Raw genomic sequence first — 27,079 nt, forward strand, 5'->3', positions numbered from 1 at the left:
TCAGCGCGCACCAGAATGGGAGTTAAGAGGCTCGTCATCTTTCTCCTGGTTCTGTCCCTGTGTCTGGACGGAGGGACTGCCAAAGAAAAAGGAACAAAGAAGGGGAAGAAGAAAGGGAAGCAGGTCTACTGTCCATCGTGAGTGTGGAAGAAACACCAAGTGCTGTCACACATCCCTACAGACAACATACATGCATGCATGGTGCACTTAAGTTCAACTCACAACTGTTCTCATTAGCTCATTAGACACTACCCATGACAATTAAACTGAACTTGTCATTTACTTTTGAGGTGCTTCAGTGTGGGCTGATAAGCAGAGAAGTAAAACTCTGTTTTACAGCTGATCGATACTTTCTGGTATTCATCCACCTGCCGTGTTTGCTGCTTTACTTTAGAGCTACTTTAGGTTCTCATGTGTGCTTCAGTGCAGTCCAATAGGATCCATGGACCCATAAACCCACCAAGTCAAGTCAAAACAAGTCAGCTTTTATTTATACATCAACAATTCACAGCAAAAGTCTTGTCAAGACACTTCAGACAGAGCAGTTCTAGACACTCTCCTAACAGTGTTTACAGAGACACAACAGTTCCCACCAAGAGCGAGCAATCAGCAACAGTGATAAGGAAAAACTTCATTTTAAGAGTCAGGGAGCTGCGAGGCTGCGACCTGCTGGGTCAGAGAGGAAGAGATGGAGAGAAGAATAACAGAAGAAATGACAATCAGTCATGCAATCATAGTAAAACACATGACCTTGAGTCACACGTTGCACAGACAGAACATCAACACATAGAGCTGGATAGGTCAGAGGGGATTGCCATTGACTTTGGATTGGGAGGCTAGGGTTTGAATCCCAGTCACAGCTACTGTATATGCCCACATGGCAACTATTAGAGGAGTTTGTTACTGGGTCTGGCTGCTGCTGGGCCCAATAATAAACTATTCTTCTTCTGACCCAGCAAACTAAAAGCCATATATGTGCACAAGGCCATATACTGTAGTCGTGACTGGGATTCAAACCGCCAGCCTCCTGATGAAAAGTCAGTGGCATCACCCACTGACCTAACCAGCTGGATGTGTTGAGTCTTAAGGATCTGCCTAAAGAGACAAGCTGCCACTCTCTCGTGTCTCTGAAGGAGACAGCGGCCGAGGGCTCAACACATCCAGCTGGATAGGACAGTGGGTAATGCCACTGACTTTGGATTGGGAGGCTGGAGGGTTTGAATCCCAACAAGGCCTACAGAAAAGAGCTGGCTTTCTTTTTATGAATAGATGTGACAAGTATTTACTGTAACCAGTAGCAGAACATTTAGTTACATGACTGACCTTGTCACATATCACAGTTCTGAAGCAAGACAAACATGACACAGGAAAGGAAAGACAAACAATATGGTGGACCTTGGGGATTGACCCATCCAGCTGGATTTTGGATTTGCAAAGCTGGCTGATCATTACCTAAGCACGTCCCTATTTAGTCTTCAGCCGACTGGCTTCAACTGGCTAACACCATTGGGCTCTATCAGGAAGCGTCAAATAAATATCGAGTTTTCAGCACACAGATAAACCTGAGAAGTAAATACATGTCTCCGAACAAAGTAAACATCTGTATGTCCTCACTTGCCTTGGAAGCGTCCATTGTCTCTACGTATTGGAGAGCTGCAGCCTCTACTAACGCGTAACGAATGGCTCCACAATCAAACTGTTTAACACGAGGCAGAGAACGTTTGATGTAGTCCCAGTATTGGCAAGTGTAAGCTGTATGACATATTTCGTGTTCAGTGCTGTGGATGCCTTTGTGGATCAAGGAACCACTTGGTTCCAGTTTAACTGTTGTGCTTGAGGTTGTCAGAAAGGTCTGTTAAGAGAGAGAGAGAGAGGAAAAAAGAGGTTTAGTGGATGGGAATTATGTTTTTCACTTTGATCAGGGGAACCGCAGAACATACGCACACTGTGCAGCATTCCTGTGGAGCACTTTAGCTCATCCTCAGTGCATGATAAGGTTTACATAATGATATATAAAGTGCTTTGAGGAGGGGAAATTCTTTGGCAGGAGAATTCATTGCCACCCACAAGGAGGCTTTCTGTTTCTCCTTTCTTTCCTTTCCTGCCAGATCCTGTTCCACCCCCCCTTTCTCTCTCTTTCCCTCTCTTTCTGTCCCATTGTTTTTTCATCAGTGAACCTCAGAAAACAAGTGATGTTAGGGTAAATGTCTTTGAAACCACTGCTGTGTGTTATGGTAAATTTCAGCTATAGGCCTACTATTTTGCAGGGGGGTTTAAATGTCTCAATAAATAGGGGAAATGTTTGTCCTGACAGGTCATTTTTTCCTGTTATGGCTGAATTCTGCACTTAAAAATACAATTAACAAAAAATTGAGTCACATAAATGATGAATTGCCATTTTTTGAGTGACAGATCAACCATTTGATCATTCGAGTCTCTTTATCAGAATGAGAGAAACATTTGGTAACCCTTCAATTTACAGGCCGTTATGTGATAAGAAATAACAATTAATTGCAGAGTAATATCAAGAAATACCCTCGAAATAACAGTCATTTCATAGTAATGTCATGTTTTTCATAAAGGCAAAAGATTACACACGCTTTTCATTTTTTGGGAAAGGCCAGAATTTTTCTCCACCAAGTCCTTGCAATTGACCATTATTTCTGGGCTATTTCTATGCAATCAGTAGTTATTTCTTGGCTATATTTCTTGACAACTATGAAATTGACTGTTATTTCTGGGCTATTTCTAGACCTTATGACGCAATTAATTGCTATTTCTTGACATTATCACGTAATTAACAGCTTGCAAATTACAGGGTTACCAAACATTTATAGCTGGAATTAGAGGTTGGAGAGTTCTTTGCATGACCATAGGCCTCTATCTCCATTTTTGTATTTGTTCTGCTATTTCCCAAATCTTAATCATAACAGGCTTAATAGTATTGTTACATGAACATGTTAGCATTTAGCACAAAGCACCTTGTGCTTATAACCACACAGGGATACTAGCCTTCTACTGTGTGTTTTTTCTCCTAATTAGCTCATGTTAGCATCAGCATTGTTACAGTGAGCATGTTACCATTTAGCTCAAAATACCCTGTTCCTAAAGCCATGCAGTGATGCTAGCATGGCTGTTTGCTCTCAATTTGCTCAGAATATATTCCTTAATATTTTACTTTTTACTTTTGTGCATGCATAGAGTTTTTATTTTAAAAATGTATTCACATAATTCACATAAAAAGTTAAAAATCATGTCCTTTGTCAGGCTGTGGTGGGTGCATTGCACGTCAACCTCCCCAGCCGTGATATGGAAACATCTCAGAATAGCACCACATCACATTTCTAAACATTCCTTCGCTCTAACGTTGGGCCTGGGTGGTCCAAATCTTAAAAGCTAATTTAATCCCTAACTGGTAGCTCTCTCAGGTTATAGTTTAATCAGAGAGTATACAGAGCAGAGGTTGGTGTAATGTACATCTGTACTGTTCATCTGCCAGGAATTTGACCTGCTAATGTAATCGTGCCTACAGTTGCCTCTCTGTCTTTTTTTTTTGTTTGCAGAGAGCTGTCATCTGAGGATCTGGCCCGAGTCCCTGTGAATTCAACCAGTAACATCTTGAACAGGTTACTGATCACTTATGATCCCAGAATAAGGCCAAACTTCAAAGGCGAGTCTCTTTCCCTCTTCATCTGTCTCTGTCTATTTTTAATTTACATTTTTTTTACTGCAGTGCTGTCACTGTAATTAAAAAAACCTGTATACTATGAATATGTACCTCCAGATTCCTCTTCAGAATTTGGTGCTTGAACAAATATCTGCATAATGGCGCTTGAGACGTTAATGAAAATGAATTTCTGCATACACTTGCATATATACTGTATAAACTGTGCCACAGCACTGTAGCAGTAAGCTGATGTTCTCGGTTTGTTTTCCCTCTGAGACTCTTTGATATGGCGTTGATTGACACACACAGCAGGCTGTTGTGGGAGTGAATCTGTTTGTTTAAACCGCCTCAAATCTTTAAAGAACGGTAAACAGCGTGAATTCTGTGTCTTTGTATTTTGACTTTTTGTTGCAGGAAATAATTTAAGGAACGTAAGGGACTTTTGCACCTTAATTAAACAGCTTAAGAGTAGAATGGAGGCTCTCTGCCTTCCACCTATAGGGTCTTGTGGCCAAAAACCAACCTTACAGTCAGCGCCTTCAATCCGGTGTCCCTGATCCCATCTCGCAAGAAACATGAACTGCTTTACGGCACTCTAGTACAACACAACTTTATTTATTTTATTTATTTATTTGTTTATTTCGGGCATGTCAATTAAATCATCATCATCACACTTCATCTTAGTTCAAATAATACAATACACATGGCCGAAAGGGAAAGCGGGAGAAGCAAAAGCTTATCTAGTCCCGCCCCCATTACCCACAGAATAAAAATCTTTATCATAATCTTTTCTTTTTCTTTTTCTTTTTACATTTTGACATAACATTTTCTTTTTCTTATGACAATTTGACATAACATGTTACAACAGTAGGTACAGTAGTATACAGAGTACGCCCTGTAATCCGTGATCTCATGTTAACGTCACCCACCTTGGTAGAGATTACTAGATTGCCTTCTCGCTGGCTTCATTGAAAACAAATGCACATGGCCATGGGGGAGGGAGGAGGGTTAGCGGTGAGTTTTTACAACAGTGAAAAAATGTAGGGGGAGCTCTGTAGAGAAAAAAACGACCAAAACGGCAAAAACTTGCATAGTTCCCCTTTAGGTTTCATATTTTACAAACCAATTGAGATTAATTATAAACACTGGAATTCAATAGTATATAGTTTTTTCCCCCCCGTTCTTTACTGCTGGCCAAGTATCCATCTTTACAATGTGCTGTAAACATCACACTGTAAGGAGTACCATGCTTACAGAAACAGCCATAAAAATAACAAAGAGGTGACTGGCAGCCTCTCCGTCTAACTGATGAGTCGGTCTTCAGGTGGATCCTCAGATAGTTTCCATCCTCTGGCACTTGGCAGCAGGAGCTGTATCTGGGACTCGGTGTTTGATGTGTTGTGAGCAGAATAAGCTCCCTCCCTGCGACTGCCCGCGACTGGTCCAGTGGCCAAACATCTGCTCTTGATTTCAGGGTGGGCTGAAAGCTCCCCGTCCATTAACATCCATGTCATAATCTCCCAAATTACATCCTAAACTGCGCCTGGTGCCTTACTTTGCCCAGGCCTATAAAATGGTGAGCAGCTTTTATAGACCATATAGAGAATTTTAAGTTAACGCCACAAGGGTTTCTTGAAAATTAATTAGTGTTCTAGTTTGAAACAATGCATCAGAGGTGTGAGTTATGTGTCGCTCTCATATTATGTGCATTAATGTTGTTAACCGCTTGATGAAATGTATCCTGCGAAACTCCTGAGCCTTCAGTAAACACGTCAAAGGAAATCACGTATTCAAAGAAGTGTCAACAGTTGGCATTCATCAAGGATTTTATTAGTTTATGCAATAACCTGAGCGGAGAAAGATGCCTGTATAAATGTTTACAGCGTTAGCTTAGCAGAGGAACGGGAAGCTCCTGAGAGGGGAATGTTTTTTTTATTACTTTGCAACGTTGATAAAGTCTCACACAGATCCTGATCAGTAACAAGACCCAATTCAGCCACAAGGAACAGCTTGTATTGGTGTTTAAATAGAGATGTACAAGGTCTCATGACACGTACTGACGCTACAACGCCGTCGACTTAATGCCACTGTCACTTATTTCCTCCTCCTCATTCAGGAATTCCTGTGGAGGACAGAGTGAACATTTTCATCAACAGCTTTGGCTCCATCCAAGAAACGACCATGGTAAGAATTCACTTCAATCCTATTATTCTTGACGGCATTGAAAATCAATAGTGCTGCCAATCAGACGCGGTGGTTGAGAGCTCAAAACTGCTTTATCCTACAAGGTTTGGGAAGAATGCATGAGTGGGTTTTTCTAGACGGTATCAGTCCATTTAGCAGTGAATCATTATGAAGACTGGAGTTTTCATGCCTCATTTATCTGATGGCTTAATTGCTGATAAAGAAGTGCAGTTTTAATGCTAATGAACAGATTAAACTCAAGGACGGTGCTGGGTCGACTCTCGATCACTTAAGAAACAATAAAATGGAACATTTGTGAAGGTTTCTAATCACCCCGGCTTACCGGTGTGTTTTAATTTAAAGCTGCTGGGAGGGGCCAATGAGTTTTAACTGTCTCTCTCAGTAAATATACTCAATCATGTAACAAGTTAATTGTAATTACTGCAATGAAGAGTGACAGGATCCACAGTTTGACTTCATGAGGGACACAAGGGAAGGAAAAGTTTGTCCTCATTGAAGTAGTTGAAGAGACTTTAAACATGTGATCTCCTACAAACCAATGAGCAACAAGATGTTTCTTCAAGCTTAATCTTAAATATAAATCTGATCTTTGGTCTCACACATCAGAGCACTTGATTTTAGATCCAGATTCTGTTAATCCACAATATACCAATATACCTAACCAATATTTGGAGTATTATGTATATACTGTTTTTGTCTTAACTTTTAGTTACAAAAGCTATAAAACTGGCCTTAAATGCAGCACAACTGTTTATTTTTAGCTCCAAACTGTCTGACATTATCAAAGTGAAAACGAATCAGTTTTATTCATGAATACCTCACTTTTCACAGGAGCTGAGTGTTTCAGATTTCCTTTACCCACAAGATTCCCATACAGTAGTTCAGGCCTGTACACCGACTCATCAGAGTCCTCCAATCTTCAGTGGCAATCCAAGACTCTGCCATTTGTGGACTAATGGCAGATGGTGTAATTTACACATGTCCCCTAAATGCTTCATCTGTGGGCGATGGGCAAGCTACAGCACACATCATTAGAAGCCCCCCTCTGCCTCTGAGCAGCAGCGCACTAGTGTATGCATGGGAAATTTAAGGAGGTCTATAGATGTCATTGCAGAAATGTGCCAATATAAGGAGCCATTAGGGGCCCCAAGCCTCTACCAAGTCCATTTCATGAGGAGTCACACTCTGATCCTACATCCTGGGGTTGGAACGGCATGAAAATCAAGTCTGGAAATATTTCCTTTTGGCTACACATCAGTAAAGTGTGTTCACATCTGAAATCCTCCGGCGGAGAGTTTCACACCAGGACCAGTTAAAGTCCAATTAAGGTGTTACATGCTCTAAGTGTAAGATCTTTAAAATGCAAAGTGTAGATGTGAAGTAAGTGGGAGAAGAAGAGATAGAAAAAAAGAAATAAATCAGGGAGGGAGAAAGTGCATGAGAAAGGGAAGGTGGAAAAAAAAGGTATTAGGAAGAGAATGAGGAAGAAACAGAGGATTGGAAAGTAATAACAGAGCCAAGACAGAGTGAGAGAGGTGAGAAAGTGGAGAAAAACAAAACAAGAGACAGGAATGAGGAAACAGCTCAGCTGAAAGTAGAGGAGGAAGAATCAGACAGAGAGGGGAGTAGAAATTAGAAAGAGTGGAAGAGGAAGGGGAGAGGAGAAAAAAAGTGATGAGGAGAGGGAAGAAACTAAAGCCAGGAGGAGGAAAGAAATAGGATTGAGAAAGAACAAGCGAGAGCCAAGACTGTGACAGAGACAGAGAGATGAGGGACTCCCGGACGGCAACTTCTGTCCTCCTCCTCTTCTCCCTGGACGCCCGACAAAAAGATAGAAAGAGACGGAAAGTGAGGAAGGTTTAAAACAAACCCAGGAGGAGACCGTTGAGACAGCTGGTCACGTCTCCCCCTCAATTTATCACTCTGTGGGGCATCTGCTCCCAGGAAACCCTCTCTCATCATTTACACCTCCCTCGGCCAAACAACCGCCACGCGTCCACTGTAGTTAACACATCTGTTTTCACTCTATGACTGTATTCACCAGGAGAGGATGACTAATTTGATGGTGTGAGATGAAATGAATGGTGGCCGTGTATGTGTATGTGTGTTTTTACTGCTTCTTTAGTTTTAGTTTTCCTGGTTGATTACAGCGAGAGGTTGTGTTAAATCTCTCCGGAATCGAACGCAGCGCTGGCAGCTTGATAGCGAGCCAGGAGGAGGATATATTTCCTTGTCTGGTTTTCAGAAAGGCGAAGGTGTGGGAATTGGCCTGCGTCTTCTGGCAGACAGGGGGAGAGGCAGCGAGGGGGCCGTTTGCGCTGTCACTTGAGGACTAGTTGGACGTCAGAGTCTGAAATTAGGATGTACGGAAACGACGGCCCGACTTCCCAAAAAAATCAGACATCAACAACTCTGACCACTGCACTGACAAACAAATGTTTACTGGCAGTGAATTGAAGCAGAATCTGGGGAACTGATGAATTTATAAAAATAACTACCATGGTCTCTGTGTTTAAATTGTTACGAGTTTTCGTCAAATAGCTCCTTCCTATTCGTATACAACAGGGAGGATGGAAACCTTTGGTGTGGTTTCTTGTCTTTTCTGTTGTGGACATGAGCTGTGGCCACTTCCAGGGAACAACATCCTTCAGTAGACCGTTGACCACGAAGACTGAACTGAAATGAGACTGGCCCACGGAGAACTTTCACTTTGTCATCATCATCATCATCATCATCATTCCCTCTCTTACCCCTGTTGCCTAGCAACCTCAACATCCTTAAGCTTTTTTTTTATTTTTATTTTTTATAAAATCCTGAGTTTTTTTTTTACATCCCTCGGTTTTAACAGTTGTAGTGAAATGTGGCTGTCTATTTTGATTTGCTTTGATTTATTTGTCAGTAGAAAAGAAATACAAAAACTGACGAGGATAACACAGAAAAGTCCAGGACTTATTTCCACTGTGGTCCTCTGAGACGATCAAGGCTAGGTGATACAAACATTCACATTGGAAAAATTACTACTAAACAGTCATTTACAGTACATGTTAAATACAGCTTTGCAAAACACAATACACATTAAACGAGGATTGTGTGTATTTGCAATACACCTTAAAGAAAAGTGCACACATGAGTCACTCGAAAGCACGTTGCAGGATGATGGAGGAAATACTCTACTGCTTTAAGCAATCCATCCACCACCTCTTCACTGCTACTTTAAACCTGTGTTTCGAGCTGATTAATTTAATTGATGCAGGGAGACTGTTCCACGCTAAAGCCCCACTATAGGCAAAGGTGCTTTTCCCTACTGCTGTTCTGAAAGTCACAGTGTTGACATTGTAAAGGCTTGCCCTGGTCCTGTGGTCGTGACTATTGTTAACCCGCCTGAAGTAATCTTTAAAATAAGAGGCTGAGTTATTGAATAGGACATTGTGTACTGCTCTGCTTTTGAGCATGGACACTCGATCCTCTACCTTCAGCCATCCCGTGGCTCTGAAGTGACGCATCGTCAGGTGGGTACGGGGGTGAAGTTTTAGGACCACTTTATTCTGGGCAGTTTGTAGTCTGTGTCTGAGGTTTTTTGAAATACTACTAAACCAACTTGTGCAAGCATAGTCAAAATGGCTTTGTACTAGAGCTGTAGCAAGAATCTTAAGTGTAGCTACGTCTATTACCTTGATTTTCTGGCAAGGAATTTTGTTTTGGTATGTACTTTTTCTAATACTTGTAGTGTTCTCCCCAGACATAGCACTGTCAAGTGTATGACTCTCTTAGCGTTGTTTACTATATGTTTCATTATTGGTGAACAGTGAATCTTGGGGTAGGATGGGTTCACCTGTTGGGTTGGGCCAAGGAAAAGAAGGCCACATGTCATTACCACATTTGACAGAGCCTTTGAAATGAGACACTGTAGTTGTACAGTCTTCAAATGTGGCTTCTACATAGTGACAAATGACCCTAATACTACACTAACTCTAACCTGAGCCGTCATCCATACATGAACTGTAACACCTCTGCATGGATCAATCATCACATCACATCTCTGCAGTTTTACCTGGAAGCTAATAGCGTTTGATATTTAGATATGCAGGAGAATTACCTACTCAATATTTGCATAATGTTGGGTCTTGAATGAATAGGTGAAAAGTAAAAGTGTGTTAGTGTTGATAAACAAGTTAATAAAAAATGTTACTGTGGTCTTGAGAAACAGTCTAAGTTTGAAAAGTGTCCTTCTGGCCTCGAAGGGAAGTAGAAGCTGCGACACTGTGTATCTCAATATAAGCACAGACAGTCTAGGTCAGTGTCTACGGGGCTGCTACTTTACTGCAGATAAAGTTGCCATAGAGCTGAAACAAAAAAAAAATCACAAAACCAATGTAGTTTCATGAATAACAGATGTACAATAAAGCCAGATTCAGGTCAGCTGGCTGTCTCTCACGATCAAACCTGGCTGTGACTGACATAGTTTCCAGTAGGAATATCTTTTGGCAGAGGACCAGTTAACATATTTACAGTACAGATCATATAGGACTGAGAGAAAAATGAATGAAATGCCAATATCTGCTCTGTTCCCTTAGTCGAGCTCTAATGTGGTAATAATAATGCTGGCAAAAACATTCATTTTGATGGATGGATGAGCCTGTGCAGTTGTAAAATAATAGTCAGTAAGAAGAGATCCCTGAGGGGAGTTTTTGTGTTTTTTTGCTTTATTAGATAAGTTACAACAGAGATGCTGACAGGAAACAAAGAGGAAGAGAGAGAGACGTGCAACTAAAAGACGCCCCCAGGATCACCGGGTTTAAAGCAACAAAAAAACACTGCGGTGATCGCAGCCGTCATACTGTATAGCGGCAAAAAGACAGAACTGCAGGTCAAACGGCCGCCTTGGGCTCAAACACGTCCGTGACAGAGGAAGCAGCTGTAACATTATGAAGAAAATTTCCTGCGTATCACCATTTCAAAGACCACTGGCGAACCAATAACAACGTGAATCATTGTTTTCATGCCATTCCTGTGAGCCCAGCAGTCACCCGGAGACAATGACACACATAATGGGCATGGAGGCAATGAGCTGGGTGAATGAGATGAGCGCGCCACCATGTTTGGACACCTTATCCGGTGTTTAATACATCTGTGGTGTGGTGGGATGAGTTTTGTTGTGCTGTTTGACTAAAAGACTGATTGACCTGGATTTGACTCAAGCACATTTTTATGCCAAAAGGGGGGGGGGGGGGGGGGGGGGGCATAGGGTCTCTTATATGTTTATTCCAGCTCCATTATTCCCATTGTGGTAGTTTAGCATTACACCCTCTGTGTATATGCACTCACTCTGACTGTGCTGGTGGTTGGTGATGGTGGGGGGAGAGGATGGGTGGTCTGGTCTCTTTTGCCACAGCTGTTGTAAATTTCTATCACTGGTATTCAACCATAGAGTTCATCAGCAGTGGAGCCACTTTTCTTTTTTTTCTCCTCTCATTTAATACCGGTGCAATCATTTGAAGTTGTAAAATATTCGCATTTCTCACAGTTTGGGAGAAAAAATTAGCCACTTTTATTCCGAAAAGTACAGATCACGAAGCAGTGACAAATGTTGGCATTTAGAAGAGTTTAAAACAAGTGAGGGGGGAAAAAGAAAGTTATACAAGAGGGAATAATGAAACGATGGAAGATGGAAGTTAGTCTCCTACCAAGGATACGCACACACACACACACACACACACACACACACACACACACACACACACACACACACACACACACACACACACACACACACACACACACACACACACACACACACACACACACACACACACATATCCACATACAGATGGTATTTTGGTGGCTTTATTTGACATGCCATCCATCTTCACACTCAGCATTAATAGTCCTTCCTAGCACCTGGTCCCAGAACAGCTTGAGGCACGCCATCAAACCAGGCACAATGAAGAAAAAGAAAGTCTCGTAGCCTTACTGAGTGATACGTAACCCACCAACAAGAATGTGTGTATTTCACCATAATTAGCTCACTAACGAGATGTTGTTGTATTGATAACATTTGACCGTTGGACTGTGCAGCTTCCTGTATGTTGTAAAGGACACGTGTTGAGTGTCTTCATCGCAGCTGTGGAATGTGATTCTTGAAGGGTTTTTTTTTCTTTCAAGAAAAACAAGATAAAAAAAAAAGTCTTAAAAGAAACACAGCTGTTGTATCTTTGACATTTTGGCTTTAAAACAGAAAATAAAAACAACATCATCAGTGTCTTACATGAAGGAGCCAGCTTTTGGGGCGCATGACGTCTGTCCGACTACCTATTTCTCCGACTTCCCAATACTCCGACCATACATTTCTTTAGTTTTGCGTCCATTGGTCCGACCTCCCATTTCTCCGACTTAAGTTACCCTAACCCTAAACCTAACCATAAGGTAACACTGCAGTGTAGAATAACTCAGATTAATAGTCGGAGAAATGAGGTCAGACTTTTGGGCGGTCGGACTGACGTATGCTCCCCCAGCTTTTGCTACATAGCTAATGCTAGCACTGTTTACTGAAATAAACGTTGTGAGTTCGGCATCAACTTCATTCCTTTACTCAGAAATAACACTACTGTATATGGACTTCAATATAATATCAAATCTTTTTATCCACTGATAGCAAGTTAGCATGCTAACCAGCTAGCCCTGGCCCCTTGTTTTCCAATCGTCCCAAAGATGTAGCGCTGCGTAGAGAGTCATACTCTGCAGCAGAGAAAAAAAACACATTGATGCCTTTTTAAGGATTAAAATAAACATTTTTTCATTACTCCATTCAATTGTTATTGAGCACTTTGAAAGCGACTGACGTGTGTCCAATACCATTAATGTGATGGTGTGTGTGTTTGTGTGGTTTTGAACGCCAACAGGATTACAGAGTCAACATCTTCCTGCGGCAGCGCTGGAACGACCCCCGGCTGAAGTTACCGCAGGACTACAAGTCTGATTCTCTCACTGTTGATCCCACGATGTTCAAATGTCTGTGGAAACCCGACCTGTTCTTCGCCAACGAAAAGAGCGCCAACTTCCACGACGTCACTCAGGAGAACATCCTCCTCTTCATCTTCCGTAACGGAGACGTCCTTATCAGTATGAGGTGATGAATATTAATTCTTTTCATTATCTTTGTCCTCTATTGTAGACATTATTTGACTTGGTTTGGAAACTTAGAGAATTAGGGAATATCTGTAACGTATTAGTGTTGCACGGTTCATTATCCTCCAATCCTGAAATGTCAAAGAGGATACATGACTCACAGTAATTGGTGAGGGCAAAAACCAAATAAGAATAATCGTATATAAATATGCAAATGTCCTGATGTAGCTTTAAATGCAGGTGTAAACAAATCTCAACAAGTTGATTTTAAGGACATATTGCACAGGTCACTTACCTGGGGATGCTGAAGTGATTACATAATTGTACATTGAGCTCTAATGATTTTAGTCCTGTGTGCTTTGTTCAGAATAACATTTCCCTATGCTGTCAATGATTCCTTGGTTTTATTTGTTTTGTATCTGGGTCAATAATGATTGTGGCTTAAGGCTGCAAGAGTGAAATCTCCGAAGATAATGAGGCTCTTGACATGCATAACATATGGTGAAAAAAGATATTTCATCTTCCAAGGGGCTCAATGTAAACGATCTGAGCCAACAGCTACAGTATGTTATGTTAGCTTTCAGTCATCTCCACAGAGAGTCATTGAAATTTATCATTTGTAATTCTGACTGCAACACACTGATTATATCTTCTGGAAATGCTCCACTCCAAAAATACAGACGTTGACGGGTAAACTTTTTAAATCCTTTGACATCTCAACATTATACTGGTGTCACGCACACAAGGCTTGTGTGGGAGTTTAAGTGGATATGAGTGGATGCTCTAAAGCAGAGCATAAATGAAAAACTTAAAACTATTTCTTCTTCTTCTCCTCCTCCTCCTCCAGGTTGTCCGTCACCCTGTCTTGTCCGCTCGACCTGACGTTGTTCCCCATGGACACACAGAGGTGTAAAATGCAGCTCGAAAGCTGTGAGTTTCCCCAGAAATAATATCACTTTACCTTAACCCGGCTCATCAATTAACCCATCTGCTGGTCGGTATTTGGGCGATCCCGTATTTATGAGTTGGGAATATATTTAAAATAGTTGTTAAAGGGGTAAATGGGAGCTTTATGCCAGTGCTTGAGAAGCCGATATGAATGGCGAGCAAGTGGAGAAGTGGAATAAATTATCATATTTTAAGGTTGTGGTGAAAATCTCACAGTTAATTGAGCTTGACTGTGGTTATTGCATCTTGTTTACAAAGCTGCTTAGACTTAAATGAGCAAAATAACTTCAAGCCGTTTCCCTATAATGCCGAACCTGACTGCTGAGACTTATAGCGTCTTATGTCTGTATGCATACACATCCCTATTTATTCTGTGATTATGTGTTTCTGTGCACAACATGCAAACATGTATTATGCAAATATGTGTTTATACATGTGTATATAAGCACTTGTGTATACTGTTTGTGTTGTGTTTAGGTGCATGTTGACTTTTTTTTTCTTTACCTCTGTCATCAAGTTGGCTACACTACCGACGACCTGCAGTTCATGTGGCAGACTGGAGACCCGGTGCAAATGGACGCAATTGCTCTGCCACAGTTTGACATCAGACAAGAAGATATCGATTATGGGAACTGCACCAAATTCTACTCAGGAACAGGTACTGTCCTGGTTATGGTTATGCTGCCCCTTCTCTCTGATTTTAAAAACATAAATTACACAAATGGAAACAGAAATATTTGTTTGTACAGGGCAGGATTCCCATTTTGATTAGGAATTACCCACCCAATAAAAACTAAAAAAAATTACAGCAGAGTGAAATATTTGGAGCCGTCATTTCCATTAATCGCAATGCCTTAAGCTAAACGACGTTTTGATTTATTGCCGTTTATCTTAGGGCTTTTCTTTCTTCCTTTCTTTCATTAATTATTCTGTCTGAATTTAAAATAGGTTGTTCTGGGAGGGCTCACAGCTGTAGCGTCCTCGTTATACGCCGGCCCCAATAAGTACATTTATGTGTCTAGCAGGTCCCCTGATTATTGTTTAGGTTGTGTTCCTACTCCTTGACATCTATGTCGGTTGTCATGATGAAAACATAAGGAAGTGTTGTTTCTGGGTGGAGTGGAGGCATAACAACAACTAATTGTTTCATAATAATCAGCGGTTAGCTGCACTGTAAGTCTGTAGTACAATACTGTAGGTTCCCAGTCAGAGAGGATGATGGATCTTTTTGTTGAGGTAGGATTAGTTGGGCTCCAGTGATTGACAGTGCAAACTGGAGCACATCACGTCTTAGACAGGAGCTGATAGGGTTTATGTGCATGTTTTTATCTGATCAAAGCAAAAAATGTATCACTTCTATCTTAACCTACAGTATAATTTTTTTTTTTAATCACAGATAGCAGAGATGTATACGTACAGTATGCTGCTGTATGATTATATAACAACAAGAAACATATTTTGTTAGGTCCAGATATATTAAGCCTGTCTAAAAATAGAGACCCTATGAAAACATAAAAACAATAAGCAAGACATTAAATAAAAACTTTGCTTTTTTAAGTTCAGAAATCACAGGTGTCCTGTGTTACATAACATGTTATTCGTGTATGAAATGTATTGAACATGTTTCCACCTTCGTAAAACAGAGTTTTAAGCAATAAAGGTTAGGGTTAGGGTTAAGGTGAGGGTTGGGTTGACCCTAACCTCAACACCCCACCCTGTCCCCATCCTTTTGCTCGTGCCCAACACAAACAACAGGAAGTCTCTGGTAAAGACACTGTGGGAAAGGTCAACGCCTCCACATGGTACCTTTAAGTTGTGTTCAGATGTATGCATGTCTCCACCCCCACCCTTTAGATACCACTCTAGGGTGCCTTGCTGTTTAACTGGCAGAAAATATCATCATCTCTTCATCTTTGCATTGAAAACCTTGACTCACAGATTCTTGTGTGTTGCTGTGCACTGCAGGTATGATCAGTGGAGATACAAGCTGTGACGTACACAGATTGAATTAACAACATATCACATTAGCCAGCACAAAAAAAACAAAAAAAAAACACTGGACATTCCTTTAATAAAATTGGAGTCAAATTGTTAAGGTCGTGGTGCTGTGTCTTACACAAATTCCAGGCTGTTGTGAGACCAAAAAGACATTTGCAATGAAATAGAAAATCTCTATCAGCCGACGGAGCCGATGTGACCTCGGTGCTCTCGCACTCGGGGAGGCACAGCGCTGTGCAATGAGTCAGCCTTTTAACGGGTAACCATGACAACCTGTCCAGACACAAAGATCACCTCTGTGTGTACAACTGGTGCGACACAGGCAGCCCTTATAAGCTGTATAATAAGGCTCACCCAGAAAATCCCAAGGCTAGTTCAATATTACTCCAGCCCATCCACTCTGCCGTCCCATCGGACCCTGACGACCAGCATCAAAAGAGCGAGAAAACACAACGCGGCCATAGGAGGTCTGAATAGTATGGGTGCTTAATACGTGCACAGTTAAGCCCGACTAATGGAAACCATAGCTCTGCACAGGTGGATTAGTTAAAGTGGATTGTGCATGAGTAGAAATTTATGCTCATGTATTGAGAAAAATAATCCTTCCTCTGCCTCTCCGACAGGTCTCCTACGTAATTGGCACATTATCAATTGGAAGCCGTGTTTTCCTTTTTGGGAGGGGGGCGGGTGTTGCTGCCCTGAGTGCTCAACCAGGTCTCAGCTTTAACAAAGTTAGCTGAAATTATGTTAAAGCCCTTTATGCCCATTGACCTTTTTTCTTTTCTTTCTCTTTTTCTTTTTGCTTTCTCTGCTACTAATGGTGCACACAGCTGTGATTTCCCTTTCATCCTTTTATACTTGGGCAAATGGAGGCAGATCAGATACAGGACTTGACCTGGACCGTATACCTTTCCTCCAAATGCTTAATGGGGATTTAATAGACCAAGTCAGTATGGAGACATTTCTCTCACCAGCCGTGTTTCACTTCAGGGTCTGAATACTCGCATTACAGGTTGATATTTCTAGACTCAATCAGGTAATAACCCGCTGACATCTTTGTGCTTATAGAAATGGCGTGATGCAGCGTTTATGTTGAACCATTCAGAGTGTAAATAGAGAGTACAAGTATCTCCCATTTGGTTATAAAAACTGCACCAAAAAAAAACAAAAAACTGTTGATTTAAAAGGTGCAGATTCACTCCCTCCTGGGTCGTGTCCTCTGGAGGATTCAGTCTGTGAGCTGGAAAACAAACTACCGTATGTTTGATGTCAGTGTATGTCCTCTCTTGTCTTGTCTCCCCATGCAGGGTACTACACATGTGTGGAGGTTATCTTCACCCTGAGGCGACAGGTCGGATTCTACATGATGGGTGTTTACGCCCCCACGCTGCTCATCGTTGTCCTCTCCTGGCTGTCCTTCTGGATCAACCCCGACGCGAGTGCTGCCAGGGTTCCCTTGGGTATGGATTATTTTAACTCTATTGATCATCTTCCACTGACGCTGACCAGCACAAAGGAGGATCTGTAAATGTTGCTTGTGCTGTTTTGGTTCTAAGATCAAAAGCGGGGGAAGTGGGTGAGAGTGTGCACTGTACTGTACTGTATGTCGCTGAGGTAATTAGGTGTGAAAACTTGCCATGGGGAAAAAGACTTTGGTCGATCAAATAAAATCCTCTCTGAAGGATTTATATGTTTTCAGGGATCACTGACATTACGGCCCCAACTGTCTCCGTCATGGTGTCATCAATCACTTTGGCACCATGAAGGACTTTATCTATCAACCATGGTACCATGTCCAGTGTTGGCCTGGATGTGATAAATCATTGAATATAGCTGTAATTGACAGATGCGACCCACAGCAGTGGTAATTTAGGTGCAAGCGGCACTTATCTAATGAAGGAATCAGGAATTTGAGCCCATGTTGATGTGGAGTAACCACTAGAGATTCAAGCTGAGGCTAGTGTTGGTTTGATTTCTCCTTCAGATATTGATCTGATATCACTCAGATTTGCCTATATTCAAATATTGCCCCATTGGATTCATTTTCTAGCCCCTAATTTCATGTTTTTTAAAGGGACATTGTGTAACTTCTCCTGTTATCTATTCACGAAAAACGATTATTTCATTCAAAAGTCTCTTTTTCATGAATCAGTAATCCCCCCCATCAACAAACTGAAGTGTTCCTTTCAGCTCTGAATTTGCCGTTCATATCATTCATATCTACATGGAGCGGGTAAGCTCGGTGCTGGCTGCCATGTCGTGTCGCCATGTTTTTACGTTCAGTGGCAGTGTGGCGGTAGGAAACCACGGAAACTCACCGGAGACACCGGAGCTGCCGGCTCAGGTCGAGGTGGGGAGGAATGGAGCGTTACACTGATGCTGCATTCAAGTGCAGTCGGGCAGACGGCCGTCGGTAACAAACCAGATGTCATTTTAGTCACAGAAATCGAGAGAAAGCCGGTGAAACGTGGGTCAGGTCAACAATACCACATCGCCATGACAACATATTGTCACGTTGTTTATTGTTTTTGCCTCGTGCTGACGGACCACTTGTTTACATAGAGGCTTGTTTATGCCGTTACGTGCAGCGGCTGTCGTCTGCCCAATTTCACGTGAATGCAGCATGAAAAATACGATTGAGTTGCTTGCAATATACAACCGCAACGCTAGATGGGAGTAATTCTTACACAATATACCTTTTAATAGTTAATATCAGAATCAAACATTTAATCTTGCTTGTAAACTGAACTCCGGTGTAAAATGTGCAGGTACAAGGCTGAGCTGATGGTGGGAAACAAGTACAGATTGCTGGGTTTCTGGCTAATCTTTGTTCATGCGAGTGGGTTTGTTCAGGAGACAGAGAGAACCTGGAGACACTCAGCTGGCCAACGAGGCACACCTGATCCCTATTAACCCAATTAATGAAGGAGTATGCTGAGCTGCATGAGGAGCAATGCTGTTGTTTTTCTCCAAACCAGGGAGCACACAATGTCTGTGGCCTGAAGAAAGTCCAGCTACATTACTAGACTGTTAGTCTGTGCCCCAAGGGGGACGCAAGAATGGGTCAGCGCTGGTAGTACTTAAGTTGTGTTTGTGTTTTTTTTGTGTGCGCTGAATAAATCAGGCAAGAACCAGATGCAGGCGCAGTCCTAGTTCGCTTTGCATGACAATGGACAGCAACTCCCAGACTTCTTGTGACCTTTATTCATCTCATTAAAGGGATAGTTCACCCAAAATTGAAATTTCACTCATTATCTACTCACCCTCATGTCGACTAAGGGCTGGGAGAAGTTTCAGAATTATCCGTGGCTTCTCTGAGTTACAGGGGGTCTCGGCGTAGCAGTGCATGTCCATATAACGGTTGCAACTGGATACCAACTGTCTTCGTAACAAAATGACACATCAAAAAACATCCAAATACCTCCATGCTGCTCGTATGTAATGTCCGTCTTGTATTGAAGCCCCGAAATGCGAAATTGTCCCGAAAAAAATCAAATAAGTCTATATTTCAAGCTTGTTTGTAGTGGAAGTTCCTCTTCCCGGTTCGTCAAATTTGGACGAACCGGGAAGAGGACGGACCTTGGTTCGTTTTGCAGCCGTCATATGGACACTGCTACGCCGAGACCCCCTGTAACTCAGAGAAGCCACGGATAACTCTGAAACTTCTCCCAGCCCTTAGTTGAAATTTCAATTTTGGGTGAACTATCCCTTTAAGGAGCACTCCTCTCATTGCATCTTCATCCTTCCAGCATTTTCTTAGTTTCTCAGTGTGTCCGTTTGTTGTTTCATCAAATTACAAATTACATAAGCTGAAGTAGCAATGCACCATAATTAGACACTTGGTAACTGATCAGTGTGGCACCTGCTCATGAGATTAAAATTACATTACTATTATTTACAATAAACACAGCTTGAACAGCAGAACATTATTTAAACACATAATTAATTGTCGACTTTGCAGTCAACAGATGTAGCGGATGCTCAAACTGTACCTGTGAACTGTTTGCTAAGCCGAGCCGAGCCGATCTGTTGGTTGCAGAGATAATGATGTCAGATTTACTACTCAAAATAGAAAGTGTTGAAGAAGTGATCCCATGATATAAACAAGAGCAGGTTTCTGTTATCTAGTTGACAGCTATATTGTTTGTCAGCTGCAATGGCGACTTTTGCTAGCATTACTTTTTTTCAGTTGTAGCTTACTAATGTTAGCTAATTAGCTTACATACTGTGAATTACATAATACGTTCATACTCCTCTTGTGTTTTTGGTTTTTGGAAAGGTTTGTAAAAAAAAAAAAAAAAATAGTTTGACGTACAAGCTCTGTCTGTATCAACGTTTAAGTATGGGCCTTCAGCAAGCAGTCAATTCATTTTACAGTTAAGAGGAGCTATGCAATGTTTTACCTTAATTGAGCAGCTTCGAAGTGATGGTAAAATAACTTGTTATGGGGAGAATGGAGGCTCTGTTCAACTTTGTTTTAAACAAATGCACGTGTTAGTGGGTTAGCTCAAACTTGCATAGTTCCCCTTTAAGTATCTGCTAAATATTGTGCAATAATATAGACTAGCTAATTTCAATTTGTCAAAATCTGCATCAGGCCGCAGTCTGTGATTGTCCATTATACTGTTTAGAAATTAATTTAAAATATATTTTATGACATATTTTGTGGCCATGGAATCTGTTCTGAATTTGTCTAGGCTTTAATATCTTTTACATGTATACACAGTCGGTATGTACAGTACAGAAAAGATAACTTTGCACATGTGTTGACGCACACAATTTTAACATTTAGGACAAAGGTTGTTTTTTGCTGGAAACATGTCCATTGTACTTCCCACCTTTTCCTGCTCCCTCTCCACGATTCAATCTGTGTGTAATAGCTATGTCACTGTCACCCATATACAGTTGCACACAGGCACCTGTGTGTGTGCAGGTCTGCATGGATAAGATAATCCATTGTTATCCCACTCCAGCCATCCACTGCCTCCCTTTCTCCATCCCTCCCTCCAGTTATTTATCACCACTTTCATCCCATCATCACTCCAACTCCACCTGGAAGCCTCCTCTGACTCCTCTTTAAATGGGATCAGTCCAGGTCAGTCAACACCCAGCTGTGGGACTACTCTCATTTATTGCTCCGTGTATGTATGTATGTGTGTGTGTGTGTGTGTGTGTGTTGTGTGTGTGTTATAGCACTTAGGGGTGTTTAGAGTGTCGCGTCCATATGTGCATTTAACTATGAATGTATTTTGAAGTTAACACCACACGTTTCCTCTCTGCATGGGGGATATAAACAAATGTCACAATAAAAAAAACTGTTTAGCTTTCCATCACAGTCATATACTATGTTGTTCATCTGTTTTTGTCTGATATAGATTTACTCTGTACATGCAGCTGAAACTGTCATTAATGAACAAGGCAAATGATCTCAGCATCAATAATAGTCTGTTTAAAATGCTCTAAGAAGTGTTGTTAAAAAAGTTAAACTTTATACACAAATCAGTCTTTAACGAGCGACCATAATGGAGGCACAACCCATTACATTGTCCATTCTTATATATTAATTCTGTCTCTGAAGTAGCATTAGTGAGAGAAAGGGGAGTGACGCCCTTTTACTGTTGGTGAGGACCCCCCCCCCTCAGAGTCACTGTAATTATTTCTGCTGTAGTCTGAGACAAGTGCTGCTGTGCAAGGGGGGGAGTCTCTAACCTGTAATTCTGTTGGCCATCAGAGACTGAAAAAATAAAAAAACGATTTAAAATGACTGTGTCATTAGAGGCTGTCTGAGCTCTGGAGATGTCCTAATAAAAGGGGTAAAGAAACGGTCATGCATCCGAATTGCAGTTATCTCCTCACAGGCCCTTGTGTTGATGTAAGCGTGTATTACAGCTATTGTGCAAATTGGGAGATTAATTTGTTCTGTATTTTTGTACACTGATTGTTATTTTTTTTTCTTTTCTCAGCATTCGATGGATCATTTTTATTTCGAGAAACAACTTATGTCAGTGTTTTATTTGAAAATGTCATAATTACACTCATATTAGCAGCAAGTAGCAATCATCAATTCCTTTTTTGGCATCTACCAAAATGTGTCAACAGCATCAGATACCAAAAACTGGCAAGTGCTAAAACAAAACAACCTTATTGATATTTTCATTTTCTATTTTTTAAATTTAATCAAAACAGGTGTTTAAAATTACATCACAAAAATAGGACAAGCATGGACAGGAAGTGCATAGGAGGGAATCATTCATACTGAAAAAGTTACAGTTTTTTTTATGTAGATGGATTCAACTTCCTCTCACTTTTCTGATTGACAAGGTCACCGTCTCCCCTGTCTTTCCAGGCATCCTCTCGGTGCTCTCTCTGTCTTCTGAGTGCACCTCCCTGGCTTCAGAGCTGCCCAAAGTGTCCTACGTCAAGGCCATCGACATCTGGCTCATTGCTTGCCTGCTGTTTGGTTTCGCCTCGCTGGTGGAGTACGCCGTGGTTCAAGTGATGCTTAACAGCCCGAAGCGCATCGAGGCCGAGAAGGCCAAGATGGCAAATAAGGCGAAAGCTGCGGGAAAGAGCCCCAGCGCCAGAAACAACACGGTCAACGGGACCGGAGGGACGCCGCTTCATGTCAGCACCTTGCAAGTCAGTGGATCTGGTTTGATAACTTGTCTGTGTGTGTGTGTGTGTGTGTGTGTGTGTGTGTGTGTGTGTGTGTGTGTGTGTGTGTCTGTGTGTCATCACTCAGATTACAAAAGTTTTCTTCTGTTTTTTTTTCTTTTTAGCAATACTGGTATTTCCAGTATCCATTAGGAGAATAAATTCAGATCAGATCTTACTCCATTGATCATTTAGGGGGTTCCTGTTGGCCTGTTAGATAAGATGCACACCAAATACTACAATATAACAGCAGCATAACGTCCCATTAACATAAACCCACTTTATATAGGGCATACAAATATTTACTTGGTGTTGAAAGCCTCTGGACATACAGACGAAAATCCAAACAATTTCCAACTGCAGGAAATTAAATAAAGAATTCAAAAACAAAAATATCAAGATCCTGGTTGATATTACTAAGTTTGCATCTCCTATTGGGAACACTGAGTCTTGTGTATGCATATGATTTAGAAAAGGCTGTGTTGCTGATAACAATCATTCTCATTATTCAAGTATAAATGATGTCCCCTTGGGTATCGACACTGTAGTGAATCATCAAAACATTGCCGTCACGTTGCTGTTTGTGGCTTTGACTTAGTGTGTTTTTGTATCTGATTGTGTGCAACCTCCCACCCACAGTAACAGACGGTGCAACGTCAAAATGCATACTCCAGATCCAATCCAACATCCTCAGGCCGGTTTGTAACAGTGAGATCTAATCTAAATGCAAAGCAGGGAATTCCAATCATTAGAAATTGGCAATATTTCTAACGCACGGCTCAGCCCAGGACTCTGACACCCACATGCACATCAGACTTGCGGTATGTACTGTGGGTCTTCCAATCGCACGCCTAATTGAAATTAATTTACCTCTGTGTCTCTGTTAGTCCTGACCACATTTGGTTTGAGAGGATTACATTATTCCATTGAGGCATAATAGGTTTTCTTGTCAAAACCAAATCAAAATAATGAAGCTTTAATGAGCTTAATGACTTCAGTGAGTAAACATCCATAGACTGATTAGATCCTGTTCACCCCGCAGGCCTTCAGGGAAGTTGATGAAAGGGATTTTTTGGATGACATTAAACTACATCCTATTGCAGAATGTTTTTTATAAGCACCGGTTTGTTCGCTGAGATAGCATGTACCGGGTGTATTGGGGTTACAAAACCCCCAGATGGGAGAGCAACCATATTAGGCAATGTTTGAGAGCACAAAGTGAATCTAATTTTGGCTGCAAAGACTGTTTTTTTCCCCCTTCTTCTTAAAATAACAGTAGTTGTGATTTATCAGCATGAGTTCTGTCCAAGACTCAGGATCAAACAGCTCCTAGTCTATTTTCAATAGAGTCCAACAATCCTAAACAGCCTCATTTAAACATTCCTCTCAGTTTTGATGAAACCTACCGGCATCATAGATGTGGCGTCCAAGAGAGACATCATAGCTACTGTGTGTGTGCACACAACTCTGTTTTTATGTGTCACACTATAGTCACAGAAAGTGAAGCTTTAGAGTTTGTTTGGAAATATGTCCACGTGATGATTTGTGCAGTTTGGTCTGCAGGCAAAGAATCTAAAAAGATAAGACATGAATCATAAAAAAAGAGGACAAACTAGGCCACATTTTGTATTGTTGTAGATGGGAAGTCTGATAAAAATACTTTTTAGCATGTCAGATAAACTGAAGTTAAATGTTGTTTACAAGCTAGTTTTGTGTTTTGGGGAATGCAAGGAAGAAGAAGAAGAAGAAGAGAGCTACCAATACACTGAGCCTCACCTCCCAATAAACTACTTTCATTCCTGAAGGAGGAAGAACTTAACATAGAGAGGGTACACAGAGGGAAGACGTTAGTAACGAGGTTTATACACACCACTATAATCAATATGCATCATAAAGGTGTGGGCCAGGCCAGGTTAAAGCCCTTTGCAGCACAGCATCCGTTTTCTCTCTCACCAATTTTCTCATCACTCTTTCTCTTACTATCACTGAGATAAATGCAAAAGCCTTTAAAAAAAAGAAAATAATTTGATACTTTTACATTAAACACAGCTGAAATCGTGGCTTAGTATCTGTCTTCAGGTTATGTCTGGTGATTTTGTTAGATGAAGACAGAGTTATAAAATCATGACGCAGACAGGTTTTGGCCAAGGTTTGTTTGTAGTATATTTTACATGAGTATCTTGTCAATTCCTTTCCATTTTACAGAAAGATTGAAAAGTGGATTAATAGCAAATAAGTAGATGGAGATAGATGTGTACAGATGGCTGTGGGTCAGAGAGAGCTCAGTCAGCACTGAGCCAGTGTGATGGCACAGTCGGTGCCATCTGTTGTATATAGTATCTATATGTCTATAGATCTCTCTATCTACTACGTAAGCTAAGTAACAGTACAGTACACAGTACACACATGGTGGATACAATATTCAGACCACTTCATCTTTCATCGACTACATTGTGTTGTAGATTTAATGAAATTACCAGATGAGATTGTAAAAAATCTCAATAATGATGGTCAGTGGTTCAGGTGCATTCCCTTTGCTGACATTATCCTTGAGATACTAAGACTTGATCGTCCACCTGTGGCAAATTAATTCACTTGGATATAGTTTACAGAAGCACACACTAGTGGATGCAAGGTCCCAAAATTCCCACTGCAGGTCAGGAGAAAAAACCGAGCCAAGAAGTCTCTGCAGACTTCGGTCAGGGCAGGGGCATGTGGCCATTTCTAAAGCTTTGAGTGTTCCCACGAGCACAGTGGCCTCAATAACTGTGAAATGGAAGAAGTTTGGACCAGGCAGGGCTCTTCCTAGAGCTGGGTGTCCGGCCAAGCCGAGTAACGGGGAGGGAAGAAGGGCCTTGTTCAGGGAGGTGTCACTATAACACAGCTTCAGAGATGGGAGAACCTGCTGTATGGACGGCAATCTCAGCAGCACTTCATCAATCAGTCTTTTATGGGGAGAGAGGGGGTAGATGGAAACCACTTTGAGTGGAGGTAACACGACAGCCCTGCTGGAGTTTGCCATATGGCATCTAAAGGACTCTGAGAGCAGGAGGAAAAAAACATTCTCTGGTCTGATGAGGCCAAAATTGAACTCCAAACACTGCGTCTGGCCAAAACCGGCTCTGCTCACCACCTGGTTCATACCATCCCCGCAGGGAGGCACAGTGGTGGCAGCATCATGTTGTGTGGGCTTATCAGCAGCAGGGAAGCTGGTCTGAACTGAAAGGAAGATGAGTGCAGCCAAATATAGAGAGCCTCTTGGAGGGGTCAGTGGACCAGAGATGTGGGCGACGGTTCACCTTTCAACACAACAATGACCTGAGGCACAGAGCTTGTCTTCGGGACAAGTCTCTCTGACTGTCTGTGTTGAGCAGCCCGGTTTAAGTTCCCATAGGGCATCTGTAGAGAGAGAGACCTTCTCATCCAGTCTGATGGAGCTTGAGTGGATCGACCAGGGATAAACTGCTCAAATCCAGGTGTGCAAAGCTTATAGAGACTTGGCTGAGAAGCTGTAATTGCTGCCAAAGGAGCTTCTACAAAGTACCAAATTAAGGCTCTTAATACTTCTGTAAATGAACGATTTCAGTTTTTGATTTCTGAAGAGATTTCTAAAAAATCATTTGCACGGATGGGGTCTGAACACTTTTCTATTTTTAAATGCAGCATGGCATCTGGTGTTCCTCCAGTCAATACCAGTCAAAATTGAATGAAACTGAACTCACATATGTTTATGTTACATATTTCATGTGAGAAAAAAAAACCTTGCATATACTGGTTATGTGCCACACCTCTTTCCATTGTTTGAAGTTTGCATCTTGTACAAAACTCTCCCTGTAGTCATACAAAGCGCTGTGTATGTCAGGTAACAGGATGTGGAACAACACAGTCTCTCACTTTTTATTCACTATTTGTTTATGTGACTGTTGTTTCTTGAAAGAATATAATGTTTGCAGGAGGGAGGGATTTTTGTATCACTGTGAGTCTAATCCTCATCGGCCTCCAGTGTCTGTTGCTCAGTCAGTTTGAAACCACTTTGGTCTAGTTACACTGCCTCGGGGGCTGCCAGCAGTGCTTTCAGACTGTTAGTAGAAAGGCTGCCTTTTTTTTTTTCCCTCATGCGTTTCCTACAGATAATATATAAATCAAATGATGCAGGCTTCTCTCTGTCTGCTTTCCTGCACCCAGGTGGCGGAGACGCGCTGCAAGAAGGTGTGCACCTCCAAATCGGACCTGCGGACCAATGATTTCAGCATCGTGGGCTCGCTCCCGAGGGACTTTGAGCTGTCGAACTTTGACTGCTACGGGAAGCCCATTGAAAACCTCGTCGGAGCTGGAAAATCCCAGGCCAAGAACAACAAGAAACCTCCTCCTCCGAAACCAGTCATCCCCTCTGCTGCCAAAAGAGTCGACCTGTACGCCCGAGCCCTCTTCCCTTTCTCCTTCCTCTTCTTTAATGTGATTTACTGGTCCATATACCTGTAA

The 27,079-nt window shown here is 41.6% G+C and overlaps 1 protein-coding gene across 1 annotated transcript; it reads left to right on the forward strand.

The window, feature by feature from the left end:
* glrbb (glycine receptor, beta b) lies at nucleotides 1-27,079 on the forward strand (the record flags this gene model as incomplete). The annotated part of the gene is made up of 9 exons (XM_083980496.1): nucleotides 1-137; nucleotides 3,564-3,670; nucleotides 5,784-5,851; nucleotides 12,772-12,998; nucleotides 13,845-13,927; nucleotides 14,463-14,603; nucleotides 17,251-17,403; nucleotides 22,290-22,582; nucleotides 26,783-27,079. Exons 1-9 carry the CDS (start codon nucleotides 16-18, stop codon nucleotides 27,077-27,079), a joined length of 1,491 nt encoding a protein of 496 aa, XP_083836622.1. The 5' UTR covers nucleotides 1-15.

Source organism: Trachurus trachurus, assembly GCF_905171665.1.
Source record: "Trachurus trachurus genome assembly, chromosome: 10".
Lineage (NCBI taxonomy): Eukaryota > Metazoa > Chordata > Actinopteri > Carangiformes > Carangidae > Trachurus > Trachurus trachurus.